Source organism: Osmerus mordax, chromosome 17, assembly GCF_038355195.1.
Source record: "Osmerus mordax isolate fOsmMor3 chromosome 17, fOsmMor3.pri, whole genome shotgun sequence".
In the NCBI taxonomy this organism is placed as follows: Eukaryota; Metazoa; Chordata; class Actinopteri; order Osmeriformes; family Osmeridae; genus Osmerus; species Osmerus mordax.
Genome location: NC_090066.1, coordinates 1,695,132 through 1,715,182, shown reverse-complemented (window position 1 = coordinate 1,715,182; position 20,051 = coordinate 1,695,132). Strand labels below are relative to the sequence as shown.

At 44.1% G+C, this 20,051-nt stretch overlaps 2 protein-coding genes across 2 annotated transcripts; one reads left to right on the top strand and one right to left on the bottom strand.

Annotated features, from left to right (window-relative positions):
• Window positions 1-256: 256 nt before the first annotated feature.
• On the bottom strand, window positions 257-11,017 carry st8sia1 (ST8 alpha-N-acetyl-neuraminide alpha-2,8-sialyltransferase 1). Its single transcript, XM_067254702.1, has 5 exons — window positions 10,327-11,017; window positions 9,295-9,439; window positions 6,231-6,340; window positions 5,124-5,216; window positions 257-4,165 (listed from the first exon to the last, which is right to left on the bottom strand). Exons 1-5 carry the CDS (start codon window positions 10,503-10,505, stop codon window positions 3,685-3,687), a joined length of 1,008 nt encoding a protein of 335 aa, XP_067110803.1. The 5' UTR covers window positions 10,506-11,017; the 3' UTR covers window positions 257-3,684.
• Window positions 11,018-14,409: 3,392 nt separating this feature from the next.
• LOC136960055 (troponin I, slow skeletal muscle-like) lies at window positions 14,410-18,108 on the top strand. The gene is made up of 8 exons (XM_067254372.1): window positions 14,410-14,468; window positions 14,691-14,713; window positions 15,522-15,563; window positions 15,993-16,034; window positions 16,159-16,290; window positions 16,417-16,506; window positions 16,844-17,029; window positions 17,373-18,108. The coding sequence occupies exons 3-8, from the start codon at window positions 15,543-15,545 to the stop codon at window positions 17,466-17,468; spliced, it is 567 nt and encodes a 188-aa protein (XP_067110473.1). The 5' UTR covers window positions 14,410-14,468; window positions 14,691-14,713; window positions 15,522-15,542; the 3' UTR covers window positions 17,469-18,108.
• Window positions 18,109-20,051: the final 1,943 nt, after the last annotated feature.

Here is a 20,051-nt window from a genome sequence, read left to right as displayed (position 1 = left end):
ACGTGTGGTTTTAAAACTATCTTGGTTTTAGCTTGGTTCACAGGACCAACCAGAAACTGTTTTTACATTTAGTCATTTAGCAGACGCTCTTATCCAGAGCGACTTACAGTAAGTTTTTAAATGTCAAACTAACAATAAGATCAACAGAAGCCGGATATCAATGCTGAGCTGTTTTAGCTGCTGTTGTAGCACAGTATCACTTCACGGTTTCGCTGCTTCAAGGTGTGGAAATACAAGTGTTTGTGTTGAACATAACTTCACATGTGATTCTGTGTTCTCCTCCTTTATTTGAATACCAGTGTTTGCCCTGTTTTTGGATGCATTGTTTGTTTGTTCAGTTGGCATAAAAAATAAGTACTTTTAACATGCTCAGGCAAGGATATCCCCAAAATACAAGATGTGATTCACAGGAAGGTAGTCGCACATTGACACTTCTGTCAAACATTACAAAGAAAATTCAATTGTTTCTTAAAGTCCACAAGTCAAGGCAAATAAAACACAAATAAATGTCAAAAGTAACCAGGCATGGCATATAACAAAGTACATATTAATTCACATTTAAATATGCGTAGGAAAGTGGTACCACTATGCACAGCCCCTCAGAGAACATCTAACTAATCCTTTCATCAGAGAACATCGAATTCATCCTTTCATTCGTACCACAGAATAAAAGGGCTTATTATCCCACAGATAACAAAACAGCCCACTTTTCACATTTGTTTACATCACCGGCCGCCTGGTAAAGGACTTACTAGCAATTGCAAGTTATAGGAATTAAAGGTTGACTGCGATGTGACATCATCAGACACAACTGGTTGACTTCCTGCTTCAGTGTCCAAACACTACAGAGACAAGTGGCATCGTTTGTTTAATTGTTTTTGCCAGTCGGTTCACTGTCCAGGTGCTGGAAGCTGGGGTATGATGATGTCAAAATGTTGAGTCTACCTTGTTAGTACTGAGTTTTTACTGTTTTAACTGCTTCAGTCAGGTTGTACAACCTAATATGGCTTAAACAGTGTATGCGTTGAAAACAGTAGGGACTCTGTGGCAAAGGAGATTCTAAGTTAGCTTTAAAACAAACTAAACTAACTAAACAAACAAACTAAAAATACAACAGCCATGCTTAAAGCAATTTAAAGTACATCTCACTCATTCACAATACTTGGCAAGTAAATCAAAGGTGCAAAGAATAAAGTCAATGAAATCACATTTGTTTACAATAATCACTTAAAATTCATTCATTGAAATATTCAGATTTGCTTTAAGTGGGGCAAGTTCTCAACTGGATCATTGGATTTCGATAACTGAACTTGGTCCGACTAGATCGTTCTAAGACTTAAGAGAACGGTGACTCCTAGGTCACATGGTGAGTCCTAGGTCACATGGTTCCTCCTAGTTCACATGGTTCCTCCTTGGTCACATGGTTCTCTGTTGAGGTCAAGGGGTTATTTTCACGTCATCAGCTCAGTTTTATTTTTATTTTAACTGTACAAAAATGTCACATTATGAAATTGTTTTGTTCCCTTTGCCCTGGTGCTACTAAAGGCACTAAACCCTAATTTTATTGGTAATATAGATATGACATTGATGATGCATTTGACGTGTATAGTTTGAACATTGAGTAAAGGTTTGCAGGATGTGCATGCACCATCCAAGCAGATGGACCTGTTTTTTAAGCTATGGCACTGTGCATTTGCACAACAACAATCTTCCATTCTCACAATCTATTATCTGGTAGGAATGTAATGACAACAAATCAGTAAGTACTATAATTGTCTTCCAACTTCATGCTAATGACAGGATAACAAGAACCTGGTGGAGCCACATCTTACTTCCCTTCTAAGCGTCTAGTACACTGAAAAACTCAACACAGATCATTAAGGAATGCAGGAAAGGTAGGCTCAGTCGTTGTCCTAACATTCAAACACACAATAAAAATGATGGCATCAATGTTGATCAAGATTAAAGGTCCCATGACATGAAATGTTCACTTTAGGAGGTTATTTAACATTAATACGAGTTCCCCTGGCCTGCCTTTGGTCCCTTAGTGGCTAGGAATTTCTATGAGTGTAAACCAAGCCCTGGGTATTCTTCTCCGTCTTTGAGAAAATGAAAGCTCAAACGCTCGGTTTTGAAAATGTTCCTATTGTGACGTCACAATAGGGAAGGTTACCTCCCCTTTATCTGCTTTGCCCGCAACAGAGAATTTGGCCCGCCTATTTAAAAAATGAGCTACGACTGTGCGAGCGTGATATTGTTTTTTCCTCGAGACATCATGGCTTGCAAACGACCGAAGCATGGGAGTTAGCCCCGCCTCTTTCTTCCTCATAGCATTTAAAGCTACAGACACAGAAACGGCACGTCCTGAGGAAAGCTCATTGTGGGACTGCTCGTAGTGGCTGTAATTCTGCACCAAGGCTGAATTTCGGGAAAGAGATTTCAGCTACAGTATTAGGGGACCACTTAGGCCTATATAAAAGCATCCAAAAACAGCATGTCATGGGATCTTTAAGTCGAACACAGTTTGATATGGACAGGTGTCCAGCACCTTAAAAGGAAACAAAATGCCACTTCAATGTAATTAAAGACTTTCTAATTTTCTCTCCATTAAGCTACTTGAGAATGCGAGTGCTTTCTCACAAAAATGTCACAAGAGTCCCTTGTTCACTTCACTGGCAACTTGACGGATGACTCAATCTCCCCATATCAATTATGATATGGTATCTCCCAGTTTTATTTCAATTGCCATTGGATCATCCCATTAGGCACTCGTACAATAAATTGATCATTTGTATGCCAGCGTCTGCTGATGAATACAGCACGTGGTGGTCATTTATGATGTTCCCCTTTTGTTTTGACTTTGTGAATATAATTGAATACGAGTACTCACTGATCAACATTTGTGTGTTAAAAATGACTAACAGTGCCAACCGACATTTTCCCTTTGGATGAACAAGGTTGTGGGGTTTCAGCTTGGCTGTACAGTGGAACATTCTAGAAGCTTATGTTCAGAAGGTTAAGACTACACCATCTACAGCAGTAAAGCAAAACAACTGATAGCTTCTTGATGTCCTTTGAACAGTTCAAGAACAAAAATCCTTCCGTACAAGCAAAATACCAAGGCACCTTCTTCAAAATGTTCGCCCTTTCATCTTTTTATCTCTGTTTAGTTCAGTGGTTCAAGCGTCTGTTCAAGCTTCAATGTAAGCGTTGCCTTTTGGTTCAGTATTTCTGTCTGGACTCTCAAGGACCCAGTAGGGGCGTTGGTCCATCTGCTCCATCTGCCCTCATACAGTATGGAGCATGAGGAAGAGCCCCTCTGAACAACCCACATTCACACACACACATTCACACACACACACACACACAAACACAGACACGCATAAGCACGCACACACACTTTCATTAGAAATTCACTGAAAGTGTGTAGGGGGATGGGAGAGGATGTGTATTGTCAGGGATGGGGGTTGGCATAGGGAGTCATTCTAATGCTAAGCAAGGAGAGAGGTGGTGGGGGAGGTGGGGGTGGGGTACTGGGAAGAGGAGTGAGGGGTGGTAAAGCCAGGTCTCCAGGGAGGTGCGCATTGTGTATGAACCAACAGATGAACCCTAAAGCAGAACCCCTCTCTCTCTCGTAGCCCTAAACCTCACATCCATCCCTCCAGACGCCTCCGTCCTCCTGTCCTAACTCCTCCCGTCCTGATGGGGGCAGCGTCCCACACGCATACGGAGTGTGCCGCTCTTGTGCAGCTGCCAGAGCTGAACGAACTCCTCGGGCATGGCGTGGAACCCGCTGAAGGGCAGGATGTTGTCGTAGTAATGGTGACTGACAGGCTGTTCGTCCAATCCCACGGAGTAGGGCCAGAACCCGTAAGCTGTCACTTCATCACAGAGCCCCAGAGCCAGGCTGACCAGGAAGAGGCCGGTCGACAGACGCTTGGCGTGGATGCCGCGAGCCTTCCAGAACTTTCCCACGCTCCGGAGGAACTCGGGGTTGGCAAAGAGCATGGTGAGGTTGGAGGAGGTGTCCGCCAGGGCGTAGTACGCCCGCAGGGAGGGGTCGGTCCCTGGTTTCATAGAGAAGGCTGGCATGTAGACGTAGCTGGAGCCGTACACCTTCATGCTCTCTACGAAGGCTTTGCGTGACCACAGAAGGTTCTGGAATCTATATGGGAGGCAGGGATTGAGACGTGTAGGTCAAAATTCACGTTGTCTGTTATGTTTGCTACAGTAAAAACGATTTGATTAACGAAATATGTTTTTGATTTAATTGATTCAATTACATCATGCATTCCAGGCTAAATACAAAGATTATCTGCCAATGAGGATCTTTGGACAACAGACTGATCTTAGACAGTCTAACAGTACATGCTCCACCTCAAGGAGTGGAAGGACCTATGTCTTTGTGTGTGTGTGTGTCTCACCAGTACTGTCCTAGTCAGACAAAAACAGGAAACAGCTGGTTTATCTCATGTGTAATAGACAGCATACGCTAGTTGTCAGGGGGATACAAAGGGTCTCTATTTATACATGCAGATACTCCTCATCTACGTACAGAGAACAAGAGAAGCTACTGATGTCTTTTGAAAGCACAAGGATCTTACAGTGAATAAGACGGCTCTGACAGAGAAAAAAGAGTGGAAAGAGAGCGATGGAAATGGGTGAGGAAAAAGAAAGGAATGTAAATGGGGGAAGGAGGAGAAGATGAGACCATTAAGATGAGAGAGAAAAAAGATGGCGACCGTTAACAGTAAGGAATCCGCATAATAGAAATAATGAAGCAGTCCTCCCACAGGGTAACACACACAGTGTTTGATATCAGTACAAACACCCCCAAGAAGACCTAGCACACCCAGGGAGCAGTGGCTGTTCTAGACCATTTCAACTGGGGGGGGCAAGCTGGGGGGGCAAGCTGGGGGGCCAGAGGGACCAGAGGGACATTAAACACTAATGTAGTCATATAGTTTTCTTCAGTGCATTGTAAGCATTAAAAGGCCTAATACCATGTCTATAATTATTCAGACTCTACATTTAGAAGGGCAACAAGGCTTGTTTTCACACTGCCCCCTGCCTAAGCCCCCCCCCCCCCCCCGCGCGCGTTCTGCCAGGGAGAGCTAGCGTACCTCTTCTCGATGATGCTGGGGTTGGCTGTCACCAGGTGGGTCTTGGTCCCCACGTCGTCTAGGTACTGGCTGGACAGAGGAGGGAGGTTACACCTGGGAACACAGACGTTGGCGGTTCACTGTAGGTTCATGAAAGGACGTTTTGCTTGTCTTTCTTTTCAATCAAAAATATTTTTTCAACCTTTAGATATTTTGTCAGCTTTCACACATCTGTTTTTTCCCCAAACCTTTTTTTTGAAACTTTGTTTTAAAAAACCTTTTCAAAGCTTTTTTTTTGAAAAACATTTTTCAAAATATCTTTTTCAAACTTGTAATTTTTTTTTCCTCGAAAATATTTGTTTGTCAACACACCTGAGCCTAATACAGTTTCCCTCCCTGCTACAGTCTGATATTAATGACTATAATTTTCGAATGCAAACTTCCAATCCCTGTGGAAGCTTCTGGCTGGACTCAAATGTTCTAATCCTATTATTTTCAGTCCTCCTTTTCCCTTGTATTAGCTGAGCTAGTCGGAGCGAGCTATGGGTTGATGCCAGGCTGAAGGAGCTGGAATCACGAGCTTTGTCCTTTGGGCTCAGTGTGGTAATGATAGATTATTTACTGCCTCCTCTTGGGTCTAACCCACTTCACCATCTTCAAAACCAACCACTTCAGAAGCAGTTTGAACATCATTGAAAGTCATCCGTCTGACTTTCCCTCCCGTGTCTGACAGCCCTAGTTTTATGTCTTAATGTTCCCCCGGTGGCTAGCAGCATTCTTGTTTTTCTCTCTGTACTTCTTCAACCTCATTTGACACTTTTGCTGTTTCCTTCCCTTTGTATCACTCTCTTCTCTCTCGTTTCTCTCTCTGCCAGTGAGACGGAGGCCGTGTCTGCAAACCCCCCTCTTCCCAAACAGACGTGAAAACATTGGCTCTCAGGATCCCAGATGGTTTATGTTCCAGGCCGCTTGTTCCGGCCTGGTCCAGAATGTGGGACTGCCAAATTGAAATATGCAAGGCCACCAGAACAGACAGACCTCCCGTTCTCTTCTCCTCTCTTTCTCTCTCCCCCCCCCCTCTCTCTCTTTCTCTATCTCCCTTTTCCCTCTCTCTCTTCTCTCTCTTACCGAAAGACAAAGTCGGCCTGGTCGATGTCGCGTCCGCAGCTGCTGTGTTTCAGGACGCCACCGTTCCCGACCACGGCACACTTCCTCAGGGGCAGCGGCAGAGGTGTCCGCTGAGGAGAAGTCAGGAAGTGACATCAACGTGTAACGGGGAAAGACACATCACAGACGTCCGTCATCACTCTATAACCATCTGGGAGTGTTCTAACAGAGGAGGGTGTTGTTTCCCGGTTTGCTACTACTGGTGTTTGAGTTTGTATCAACTCACTCACACACTCATAACGGCAACAACAACAAAAATGAACGAACTCGAGACTTAGTGTCTCCTACAACACTTATCAAATTGCTTCAGATGTACACATGTTCCTAAGAGATAGGACAAGCTTGTTGGTTTGTGAGGCCCTCTGGCTCAGACATGTATGTATGTGTGTGTGTGTGTGTTTAGCAGTTTAGTACTTGGTGTAAGGAGTTGGCGAGATAGACGTACCAATGGATGGATGAAAACAACTGCACTCATTATTCCCCTTGGAACACCACACACACTCACACTTACACACACACACACCTCTGTGTGTGCCCAGGGTCTCCGCTGGAGCGTAAAAGAGAGTTGAGCCAGGAGACACACTCCCCTGCTCACAGAGTGGACCTTAGACGGGACCCTGACAGGGAAGGTCGTGGTTGCAGTGGGGACAGTAATTCATGTTACACATATGGTCGAGTCATTCATTCAATTGGTCATCATACTTATTTTTCTCCACATACTTTTAAGTTGTTAGCCATGTTTTTATTTATGAACGCAATCCAGGTATGAAATAAACCCTATGGACAACATGATGCACATGAGGGAACTAAAATGAAAAAAAATAATTAAAATGAGAGCTGATCACAGTCTCGCTGTGTTCAAAGCATCTCAATTAGACAGCGAACCCATTATTGGCCCAGTTCTTTCGAAGTGGGCACTGCCAGTTTCCACTGTGTGGTCAGAAGGTCCTTGTGTCTGAGCTGGGAAGGTAGAAACCGTAGAAACCCAGACCTGCAATCAGCATCCTGGCGCAAACTGGAAGGTAAGTGAAGTAGCGGCACGGTGCCAAAATCTGAATGGGGAAATGAAAATGTGTGTGCCTTCCTGGGTGTGTGTGTGTGTGTGTGAGGGTGGGAGGGAGTGCAAAACGAGAGAGAGAGAGACAGAGAGAGAGAGAGAGAGAGAGAGAGAGAGAGAGAGAGAGAGAGAGAGAGAGAGAGAGAGAGAGAGAGAGAGAGGGATAGCACAGGAGGTATAATTTCTAAGCTTTTAATTGGGGAGAAAAACAACAAGAGAGAAAGAACATTCTCTCTTGTTGTCTCTATTGTCAGGGTGTCTGTAGGCTGTGGCCATCTAATCAACCATGAGGTCACGACACAGATTTTACAACCTTAACACAGACACAACTCCTTCTATCCCCCCTCCTCCCAGACACACACCCTTCTCATGTACTATGTTATAATTTCCTAGTTTATGTGCAGGGTCATTACAACCTGAAGGATGTAAAATCCTGGTCAACATAAATCTCCCAATGAGGCTGTAGACTAGCAACCACATTGAAGACAATTGTTGTCTTTCCGTTCTCATTACGGCTCTCTCTCTCCATTTCCTCTCTCGTTCTCTCTCTGCGCTCGCTCTGTGTCTGTCTCTCTTTCTCTCTCTTTCTCTCTCTCGTTCTCTCTCTCTCTGTTGTTGATGGTTTGATGTTGGGGTTTTTCTGGCCCCACTCATCTCTCATCCATCCACACATCAATGCACCATCAACCCCCCCCCCCAACCCCCTCCGCACACACACACATACAACCCTCAACCACACACACACACATGAATATACATAAATATATGTATACTGTAAATAAACATATAGATATATCATTTATATAAACATGCATATTCAGCACACTCCTACAGAGTTAACTCTGTCACATTCACGTGAAGCAGTATTGGGTGAGGGCTGGAGGCCCTGGGATCACTAGCTGCAGTATTGGGTGAGGGCTGGAGGCCCTGGGATCACTAGCTGCAGTATTGGGTGAGGGCTGGAGGCCCTGGGATCACTAGCTGCAGTATTGGGTGAGGGCTGGAGGCCCTGGGATCACTAGCTGCAGTATTGGGTGAGGGCTGGAGGCCCTGGGATCACTAGCTGCAGTATTGGGTGAGGGCTGGAGGCCCTGGGATCACTAGCTGCAGTATTGGGTGAGGGCTGGAGGCCCTGGGATCACTAGCTGCAGTATTGGGTGAGGGCTGGAGGCCCTGGGATCACTAGCTGCAGTATTGGTTCGGTTTTCATAATGATTCACTTTTCTTGCTTTATCACAACTAGGCCTGGCTCCAGGGTGAACTGTTTTCCTAGCTATGATTACTCCTTAGTGACCTATGGAGTAATCATTTTCCACCAGTCTAACCCTAACCCTCTTGGCTGAGATCATCTAGGAAGTGTCTAGAATCCCCATGAGACACGAAATGGACAGTGGGCGTCTTGTTACATTGGGATGTATAACTGTGTGATTTATGTAAGAACTGTCCATCTTGTCATGCAGATAGCGTGTATGTGGTTGATCATGTCAGAATGGTGTGGGCCATAATTTTTTTTAAATAAATATGATATATTATAATTATATAAGAAATGTTAAGATATAACCACGGCATAGGGCTGAGTTGAGTTTGGACTGTTAAGAAACTGTGCAGAGGAAAATGCTCTGTGCCAGCGTGTGGTGAATAACCTTGACAGAATTTGACCAACTTGAAACTTGACAGTTGGTGTGATGGTGTGGTCATCCAGCATATTATTTACATTTACATTTAGTCATTTAGCAGACGCTCTTATCCAGAGCGACTTACAGTAAGTACAGGGACATTCCCCCTGAGGCAAGTAGGGTGAAGTGCCTTGCCCAAGGACACAACGTCATTTGGCATGGCCGGGAATCGAACTGGCAACCTTCAGATTACTAGCCCGCTTCCCTACCCGCTCAGCCACCTGACTCCCCACATATTATGTACACACACGCAAATGCAAACACACACAAGCACACCAATGCCAGGACATACCTTTACAAAGAGAGGGTAGGTCTCGTTATTGACGGTGTGTGAGTGATACAGCTCCCCATCATACCACAGCACCTTCCCCATGGGAGAGTTGTCTTTGGTCACGGCAAACATCCTTCTTGGCTCACAACATTCAGTCAATAGCTTCCTGTGAAACCAGAAGTACAATAACAGCAGGGGGCCGTTATAACAATTGCATCATGAGGCCTACTGTGTGGATTTGTGGGAAGTCAAATTAGATAAATAATTTAAATAAACAGCTTGGTTGAATAATACGTGATTATGCAGGGGAAATCATTCTGGGAAATACAGTTGCAATCCCTCTTGACCTAAATCACAGTTTTAATGTAATATTGCGATCGTTTCACAGAAAGTGTGGCCTGTTTTTAGGAGGCTTACTCATCGCCCATTTAGGAATCTAACACAGTTTCAATGTAGGTTATCAAAAAACACCGGAAATAACGGAGCTACAGAGCAAAATGAAAAGCCTAAATGTAAATATCTATCAGCGAGATTCTGTTACCAGATCCTCTTGCTTGTCTGGTAACCATGGACACACAACCGAATAGTTTCAGGGCAACCTTCAAAACTTGTGTCTAATCTGTGCATCCTTTCAAACACACTGCGATGTCATTAATCTGAAGCTTTTATTCCGCAGGTGTTGCGTTCAGCGCATTATTCTAATAGGCTTTCCCTCCTGCTTTGTCTGTGCTGCTAGATTGCATGGAAATATGATTTGATTCGAGGTATCTACCCCCCCCCCCCCACCCGCGTGCCCTAGAGATCCAGTGATCCGAATGGGGAGACAGGTGGATCACTTTTGGAAACCAAATAAAAATGTAAATTGAAAATCCTAATAATAATAATACATTTAACTACAAACAAAATTATTGTTTATTAATCAAATAATAAATGACCATAATTCGATATGGTTTACCAAATCCATAGGGCTACTCATTAATAAAATATGATTGTGGAAAACGTTATTTTTTTTATCGGATAACATGTTACAACGGAAAATGAAGGGGACCCCACCTGTACAGATCTATGCCTGTCTGGTTCTTCTGCCATACTTGTCCCTGTCGCAAAACCTCGTCCACAATCTCTTTATCTCCGGGGAGTCTGTAGACCGGGAAAATGTATAGCCAGCAGAGCACCAGTACACACAGAGCGACCCAAACCGAGAGCTTGCTCTTGTGGCATTTCACCAACATCTTTCCTGCGTGTGGCCGAACCACAATCGGCCCATTCAAATTAATTGAATCTGGTGAAAAACGCCGCTGGCTTCGTTGTGAAGTGGCCTCTCCCTTAGCGAGCCTGCGTGGGAGCTTCTATTTAGAGATTGAACGTCATACTGTCTCATTTTGAAGGGTGGATAATGAACGGAAATGCGTATGTTTCACCCCGATTCTTCCGCGCGCTGAATTCCTTTTTATTGCGCACAGCCGCTTCTGAAATCAATGCCTGAACATGCTTCCAAGCCTATAGTGCCGTTATCCGTGCGCCACACAGGCTACATGAACCTAAACACGATGTCTGCCGTGGGTTGCTGGAATCCTCCGCTTTCGTCTTGCTGCATCACCGACCTCCTCTGCATCTCCTCCGTGTCCACTGCAGTCATCCACCTCGCCACCACCGGTCTAGTGAGAAATCTCTGGCCTGTCTCAGAAGCAAACTCATCCCTTTTTTCGGTCTCTAACAGTTCACAGTCTGCCTGTCCGTTCTCCCCAACCAGCTATCCCCCCCCCCTCCTTTCCTCTCCTTTCTCCTTGTGTTAGCGGGTGGGATTTTGGGGCCGTGCAAGTGTTGGCTGCGCGCAAACCATTGAGTGTCTTTCTCTCTCTCTCCCCCACTCCCTCCTCCTCTCTGAACGTCCCCCTTTCTGTATCTGTGGAACAAAGTGCTTCTTGTCTTGCTGAGTGGCTGCATGTGCTTCATGCGCCGCTTGCATTGGCTGTCGTTGTACGGTGAAAGGCTGCCCCCTTTTGAGGCCGTTCACCAACGGCAGCGGAGACCAGGTATACGTTTGGCAGACGCTTGGACGAGGCAAATGGCGGGAGGGTTTTCTGATGGACATTGTAGCGACCAAATCTACCATTAAGTGTAAAATATCTCATCCTTCTTAACAGACGTAGGTTTCCCCAGGCCACTTTTGTGCAGACTAGACAGGATGCTTGCATTGACTGCCATCGTGTGGTCAAAATATACATTCCTAAAAAAAAGGGGTGGGGAACGCACGGCCAGTAAAAAAAAGAAGAAAAATTGCGCTTTATATGCCTTATCTGTAGGCCTACGTGGCGTTGGATGAAGCGTCTGCTAGATGGATAAAATGTCAACAGCCGTTTAGAAATTGACTTTTTTTTTTACGTGTTAAAACTCTGTCTCCATCTTGTGGGCTGTTTATAAAATACACAATCGAGTTGTGTACAAACGGGTAAGACAAAACATCACTGGCCGAACAAAACTGTTCGGTCACAAGTATAGGGAGTCAGGTGGCTGAGCGGTGAGGGAATCAGGCTGGTAATCCGAAGGTTGCCAGTTTGATTCCCGGTCATGCAAACTGACGTTGTGTCCTTGGGTAAGGCACTTCACCCTACTTGCCTCGGGGCAATGTCCCTGTACTTACTGTAAGTCGCTCTGGATAAGCGCGTCTGCTAAATGACTAAATGTAAATGTAAGCAAACACTAAAATAAACGAGATCCAATTCCGATTTGAACACCATCCCCTTCTCCTCACATCAACTGACCTTTCACAGATATGGAGTCAGAAGACTTTGTCCAAATCAACCTCTGGATGTATCTGCCACGTTAGCCTGCATGTGGCTATGATATATTTGATATATCATATATACTGATATATTTAGTTTGGGGTGCCATGACTGATGGGGTATGCGTGCCATGTCGTGCCCCTGCCCTTGCCACCCCTGTGGGGGAACCCTGGATCAAGGTTAGACACCAGGGCGGAGATGCCCCCCTGACAGAGCGCTTGAACTGAGACAGCTGTTCCATACAGCTATGAACCACAGGGGGGTCCATTGTTAGACCTGCACTTGTGTGTGTGTGTGGTGTGTGTGAGAGTCATTGTCACATTCATAAACAACTAAAAATAACATCAAAAGCAAACCAGGCCTCTGCTGTGCTGAAAACTACACGTTGGCACATTTTAAAAAGGTCAGGTTTGATGTGTTGTGGACTTTGCTTTAAATCCCTGTGGGGTTCAAGACACGTCCTACTGTACTTTACAGTGGCAACTGTGAAAACGAATGAGTCTCAGAGAACAGGTGGTGATAAGCTCTTGTCCAACCATTACGACCAGGGCATGTCCTCACAAACCCATTGTCTCTCCGTCTGTCAGTCAGACCCCCCACCCCCTCCAACCTGAACCCGGTTCGTTTGATTTGATCCACAAGCCCTTTAGGGAGACCTGTGGTACCACTGCATTGAGTTTTCAGCTTCCTATACGAAACAGTAACGACAGGAGAAAGTGCATGGTGAACAAGTCTAAGATAGCTGTGTCAGATTGTGTTTGTATGAGAGAGCAATGTGTGTGGCAGAGAGAGAGAGTATGTGTGGTTTGAGTGTGTGTGAGCTTGTTTGTGAGTGGAAGAAAAGGAGGGTTTTAGGTTGCAGCAGAAATAGCTCCTCCACCTGCTGAGGATCACAGGCAACGATGACAGAACATTTGTTTTACCCTCCATCCCTCCCCCATATTGTTAATCTCTCCTGCTACCCCTCCACCCCTCTCCTGTTACCTCTCTCCTGCTACCCTCCTCCAACTACCCCCTTCAACTACCCCCTCCAACTACCCCCTCCAACTACCCCCTTCAACTACCGCCTCCAACTACCCCCTCCAACTACCCCCTTCAACTACCCCCTCCAACTACCCCCTCCAACTACCCCCTCCAACTACCCCTCTACACCTCTCCTGTTACCCCCCTGCTGCTGCCTCTCTTCAACTACCCCTCAATCCTTCTCCCACTACCTCTCTGCCCCCTCCCACTTCCCCCGTTCAATAATAGGGTGGTATCACAGCACTCTGACTCCTTAATATAAAAATAAAGACACTGTTTAAATTCTTTATAGAGTGATACTTCATACACCGTTACGCTATGTGGTAAACCCTTTTCAATGGTCAACCGGTTTTTACTTACGTTATTAACAGATTAGCAGTGAGCTGTAGACAGCTGACTCATGTCACAGGTTGTTTGCTGGTTAGAGAGGGTGTTGGAAAACCCTCTTTGCCGTCCTGTTTCCTATGTGAGCTGTGATGCCTGTCTGAATGACAGGCAGAGGCACGGGAGGTGAGACTGTGGAGGAGGTTTAAAAATCATTGCTGTGTCATGTGGTGACAGGCTGACATACCAGGCGTCCTCCTCATTACCGCATGCTTTATTACCTGTCTGAAGGGAGAGAGCACAGACTCCTGGGGAGCACCTGGGTGAATCACAAACACCACAGTCTGGTTAGACCAGGTAAGAGCGAGATCAGGATTCAGTTGGGCCTAGCCGGGGGTTTGTGTGAGAGTTTTGTCAGACATGGAACTTTGCAGAAGTTTTCTTTTTTTTTTTCAAGTCAGTGTTTTATTTTTCTTATTAGTTGATGTTGTTTATTATTCTTGATTTTTTAATCTTTTTTTGTTTTTACAAAGGAACACAGTGGTTCAAAAGTCCCATTGTCACATTGACCCATGGAGGAGATTGACATAGGTCTATGTAGGCCTACAAACATACATGTTACATTTGGCAATCTTTGTAAAACCTTCCAGACATTAAAAATGTTTCTAAAAATACATGGCCTTACCCTAACAGGACGCACGTCCAATGCTGCTTGAGAGTGAGTGTGCCTGCAGCAGTAACTGTGACATAAGAGCATTAAGTAAATGTAAGGCTGTCATTTTATGATGCGTCTGAATTCAATTCTTGCCCCACAACACCTGTGTGAAGCAACAGGAGCTTGTCGTCTCTGACGACGCCATAACGGCAGTGGTCATGATGTTATTATTACATTTCTCCAGCTTTGTCTCTGGAGGTGATGTTTCATCCATGGCATCCCGCCAGCACATTCTTGGGCCCCGACTCTATAACTGCTGTCCACTCTCTGAGCTGCCCACACAAAACCCTCCCATTGTCTCCAGCGTCTGTTGTTTCACAGGCTTCAGAGGCTTCACCAAGTTACAGGTAATTCAGACCGGTTTATTTAAACTTATCTTTTGAGTTTTTTCTCTCATGAAGTAACTTGAGTTGATTTACACTGAAAGTATAATGTGTTTTATGATGTTTGGGTGTCGTGATTTCAGGATTGGTTCAGGGTCAGGTAATTCAAAAAGGCTTGTGACTTGAAACGTCAGTTGAGCTGTAGAAGAACAGCTTTTTATAAATTCAATTTTTCCTCCCTCTAAGGTTTCAAAATGGCCGATGAGTGAGTATTGTTATCTGAGACAATAGGCCTGCTTGTAAATTAATAATGCACATATCTTGTTATTTCTTTAATGTTGCACTCATAATACATGCCAGTGTTTTTAAATATGTTTACTTTATGTAACAAAACAGTGGACCTATTGTCTTGAGATGACAAGCCATTTGAGTTTTTCAACCACAAGTTGTACGATGTAACAGCTTTCGAATATTATACTTTTCAAGTACAGTTTCTGTAGTAACAACAGCTTTAAAATGTTCAGAACGTTTTTCCTGTAACAGCATTTGAAATGAATATTCTACAGTGGCAATAGTAACAGCTTTTGATATGGATCTTGTGATTGACATAATCCCTAACAATTCCGTCGAGCTGCTGTTAGTCATTGTAAGCTAAACCAAAAAATGCTGGTACTGGCTGAGGGACTTAATGCTGTTGTGTCCTGGTTTTAATCCCTGCGTCGAAGGAGGAGATCCTGGAGTCTCAATGGCAACTGCTCGTATTAAATGACTTCGTTCCTCAATAGGATTACAGAAAATGTTTACACTAACATATGTATATGTCTGTTTCTCTCAATGTTTGTTTTTCCATTTTTGTGTATTTCCATAAACATTTTATATTTGCAGTGAGGTAAGCAATTTTTATTTTATACATTCACCCCGCCATGTCTGATATTTTATGTTGTATTGAAATATTGACTGTGGCCCACGAATTAGAACTAGGTTCATTCAATTCTCTTTTATATAACGCAATACTAGTTCTCATAGATATGCGCATTGTCAATATTTTAACCAGTCCTTACGTTTTCACCAACGTAGGAAGTTTACCATCCCAAACCAATGAATCCGAAAATGGACAAGGTGAGCCAGCTGTGATTTAAAGTGTTAATTCTCTCCAAACTGAAAGAGACGTGACACAGCCGCGTGCCGTGGTGGTGCCATGGCACGCGGGCAAGGTCAGGAAGGTTGGCACTTCACCGTTATCGCCTGTTAAGCTGCAGAGGGCCAGCATTGTTGAGAGTTTTTCCCCTGAGTATTTGCTAATAATAATCCACCACCCTCTGTATCTCCATTGTAGACTATACAAGGATTATAGTGTAAAGCTATCTCTGGAAAAAAAACTACTTTAAAAGTTACTCAATAAACAAGAATTTATTGTTTCAAGTCATGAAAGCTGAACCCTAGAATAAGACTCAAGCATTGAGACTGCTGCGATGTAAGATTGTTAGATGTAAAAAGTTATGTTTTCGTTACATTGACCATGAAACTGACGTTTTGTTTCGTCAACAGCCGAAGTCGAAGATATCGGCTTCGCGCAAACTCTCCCTCAAAGTGAGTCACAATAATAATCCTGGAAAAAGAGTTCTTCGTATTTAACTGGAAATATTTAGATTGGACAAGCCCCACTTTCTCTGGATCACGCCTACTTTGACCCATCCTCTTCTTATCCAATCAGATCTTGCTCCTGACAAGGGCGATGGAGGAACTGGAGAGGGAGATTCAGGACAGGAATGAAGAAAAAGTGCGCTACATCGGAGAGAAACTGCCCCCTCTGCAGCTCTCTGGATTGTCATTGGAGGAGCTCCAGGTGAGTGACAAGGGAGCTAACCAATCAAGTCAACACATGGACTTCAAAACCTCCCCGTTAAGCCCTCCAAAAGGATTGAAGGAATTATTATTGACACCATGATATGTTTCACGTTTGTTTCCATAGGCTCTATGCAAACAGCTTCATGGAAAAATTGCTGTGGTGGATGAGGAGAGATATGACTGTGAAGCCAAAGTGAACAAGCACAATAAAGATGTAAGTCTTCAACCGAACACTCCCATTGTTGAATGCAGCATTGGATATCTAATTCACGAAATATCAGACACCATTACTACCTTCCAGGGACGTATGTTTCATGATCCCTTTTTTTAAATGGCAAATATGTCCCTATATATATATAGGGACATAATATAGGGATTATATATAATCCTTATGTTATATATATATAATCATATTTAACGACAGCATCCTCAGTTATTCTAAAAAGCTACCATCATATAGCACCCTTTATCCATTAACCTATTTATGTGTATTTGTGTCTTTTCAATTCTTCGTCAAAATCATAAAACAAATCATCATGGAACCAACAAAGATCCACGAGTTGAAACTGAAGGTCCAGGATCTGGGGGGGAAGTTCAAGAAGCCGGCGCTCAGGAAAGTGCGTGTCTCTGCGGACGAGATGATGAGAGCCCTGCTCGGCTCCAAACACAAGGGGTCCATGGACCTGAGGGCCAACCTCAAGTCTGTCAAGAAGGAGGACGTCAAACAAGGAGACAAGGTATCTGCCGCCGGCAGAGCATCTAACCTTCCAGTTGTAAAAGCTTTTGTTTGTGTTTACATTTACATTTAGTCATTTAGCAGACGCTCTTATCCAGAGCGACTTACAGTTAGTACAGGGACATTCCCCCCGAGGCAAGTAGGGTGAAGTGCCTTGCCCAAGGACACAGCGTCATTAGGCACGGCCGGGAATCGAAACGGCGACCTTCTGATTACTAGCCCGATTCCCTAACCGCTCAGCCACCTGACTCTAGATGCCACGTTTGAGGTGGTATCTAAACACGCTGGGTTTTGTCGTTTTGATTGCTAGAGTCAAAGCATGTTTATCCTCTCCCTTCTCTTAGGTTCTGACTTCTGAGGTGGGTGACTGGCGCAAGAATGTTGAGGCCATGTCAGGCATGGAAGGCCGCAAGAAGATGTTTGACGCCAGCGGCCAGTAAGCCCTGCGGCCGTCCGACACGAGGGAGAACGAGGGAGGAAGGAGAGGCAGAAGAGGAAGAAGAGGAGGATTTTTTAAGCGAGTAGTTTTTCCTGATATATGGTTATTGCAACAATTATAACCATAGACTTGCCAAATGCGCATGTTTTAGTATGTCATCATTAATTTGAATCTGTTTAAACAACATTTTATTAAGGTCAAAAATATTAGTATGATTTATTTTCATAATTCATAAGCCTGTTACTCACTGCACCCTGGAGTAACAGAAAATGTCAGTCAGCAGGGAAGATAAGATGATGATTATTAAGTTTCTTAATCCCATTAAGGTTTTATGTATTTTATTGTGTCACACCAAGAACTTTACCAAAAACGTAATGTCAATCCATAGGCAGACTGACACTGCTAACAGTTGTGAATTCCATTTGTGAATTCCATCATATATTTAATCGGTGCAACTGCAGAATGTAAAGCTATCCTGAATGCATGTAAATGCCATTTTGTCATAAGCAACAAATCATGTGGCACCAAAAACAAACTTAAAATCATAGACAATAATATAAAGTTGGAATAGGTATTTATAATGACGTATTGTATGTTTTATTATGCACATCTTAAATAAATGGTCAAATATGGTTACAGATTAGGTTTGTCACGGGAATCTCCAAAAGTTTTTTCTTCATAACACCAATTGTGTAGTCTGGACGGGAAGAGTAGGACTCTATGGATTAATAAATCTGGATTATACACTATGTAGTTGAAAAGATTGGGTGGGGGGTGGAGATGAAAATTGAGTAAAAAAAAAAAAAATCCTGATGAACTTTCCAAATGATGACAGACATGGAAAAAGTGAAAAACGTAGCAATGCTGCTTGGAGAACACAGACGAGACATTCAAACCAAGGCTCCTTCATTCTCTCTTGTGGGTTCATATCGCTCTTGCCATGGAAGTACTTATCAATATGCTAATTCATCTCACAGAAACACAACATCGCGGTCTGAGAAATGACAACTTTCAGCCCAACGACATGCAGGCAGATGATTGGGTGAAACAAATGCGTTTCTGGGACTTGTCAACAGATGGTGAATCTTCCACAGGGTTCCCTCACATCCTCTGTGTGTATATTTAGAGGCTGTTGTTCTCCGTGGTTAACTCAACCTTGAACAGAAACACCTATGAAGCTTGTACGCAGAAGACGAGTCTGGCTTTTGTCCCTCTCTGTCAAGTCATGCGGAATATGAAAGGCATACAGGGGGTCAACAATAGGTTGCCGTCCTGCTGGAGATATGAAGCGAGTGTTGGAGAGGGTGTACGGTGAGGGGGTAGGTGTGTGTGCGGACGTGTCGACAGGTTTATGGCTCGCCCAAAGTTATGCTATGTTTGAGGGTCTTCACCCCCTCCACCAACGGTCTATTCACAGTGGCTTCTCTGCATGCTCCTAATGAATGCTTCCCACATGCCGTCCTAATGCGCCTGGGTTTGAATGTGTGTGTACGTGTGTCTCTGTGTGTGTGTGTATGTGTGCCAAGCTGGTAGCCATGCTGATAAGATGAAAAGTAAATTCCTTGGCCGTCCTTGTTATAACCTTTTCAACGTGACCTAGGAACCTTTCATATCACACAACACTATTAAAATAAAACAGTGACAAGTGATTTCAGGGATGTGTTCCACAAGTCTAAAGCCTCAGATTGCGTTGCTGGACTGTTCCACTGCGTTCGAACTGTAATCATGGGTTGCAGCCACATGATGGCAGTCTGCAGTTGTGTTAGTCACTGGGCTTCTTTAGGTATCGCTGCAGAGAACAATTGTAATAAAATAACTAAATACAGTGTGTGTGTGTGTGTGTGTGTGTGTGTCAGGCCTGTATCTCTAGGGGTAGAAGAAACCGGATTTCCTGAATGTGGAGTGGAGCCTGACAAATAAACAATTACATGAGAAACCTTGGGTTTATTTCAACAATGCAATGACCCCCGAAAGTTAGAATGAGAGATTTACTCTTCCATGAATACTGGAGTTGAGTGTACGCTTTTGTATGTGTGTGTGGGAGTCAGGTGGCTGAGCGGTTAGGGAATCGGGTTAGTAATCTGAAGGATGCCAGTTCAATTTCCGGCCGTGCCAAATGACATTGTGTCCTTGGGCAAGGCACTTCGCCCTGCTTGCCTCGGGGGGAATGTCCCTGTACTTACTGTAAGTCACTCTGGATAAGAGCGTCTGCTAAATGACTAAATGTAAAGGTAATGTGTGTGTGTGAATGTGAGTGAGAAATGGAGAGAGTGAGTAAGAGAAAGAAAGAGAGAGAGAAGGACAGATAAAGAGAGTACAGGTGTGTATTGCATGACAACATGAATTTGAGTAAACTGAACATGTTTGATGACATTATTATTAAGATTTTCATCAGCAGCTGCGATGTCAGGGGAGGATAGAGAGGGTAACCTGATTCCAGGGTTCCTGCCTGCAGGGATCTTAAGCACATGGGGCACACAAAGGTTCATATGAACACAGGTTTGGACAAGAAATCACTCACAATCCCTTTAACTGTTTAGATTCAGCATGTATGATAAAGGCCATCACATCCAACAGACTTTCC

What these genes read in the sequence shown, in the direction of transcription:
- st8sia1 (XM_067254702.1), bottom strand. Translation starts at nt 10,505, where the DNA reads ATGTTGGTGAAATGCCACAAGAGCAAGCTCTCGGTTTGGGTCGCTCTG. An exon ending in ACAGGCATAGATCTGTACAG is followed by an intron (nt 9,440 to 10,326) that starts GTGGGGTCCCCT and finishes CTGGTTTCACAG; the next exon opens with GAAGCTATTGACTGAATGTT. An exon ending in CAGGCCGACTTTGTCTTTCG is followed by an intron (nt 5,217 to 6,230) that starts GTAAGAGAGAGA and finishes CTGTGTTCCCAG; the next exon opens with GTGTAACCTCCCTCCTCTGT.
- LOC136960055 (XM_067254372.1), top strand. Translation starts at nt 15,543, where the DNA reads ATGAATCCGAAAATGGACAAG. An exon ending in CGCGCAAACTCTCCCTCAAA is followed by an intron (nt 16,035 to 16,158) that starts GTGAGTCACAAT and finishes TTATCCAATCAG; the next exon opens with ATCTTGCTCCTGACAAGGGC. An exon ending in TGAACAAGCACAATAAAGAT is followed by an intron (nt 16,507 to 16,843) that starts GTAAGTCTTCAA and finishes GAACCAACAAAG; the next exon opens with ATCCACGAGTTGAAACTGAA.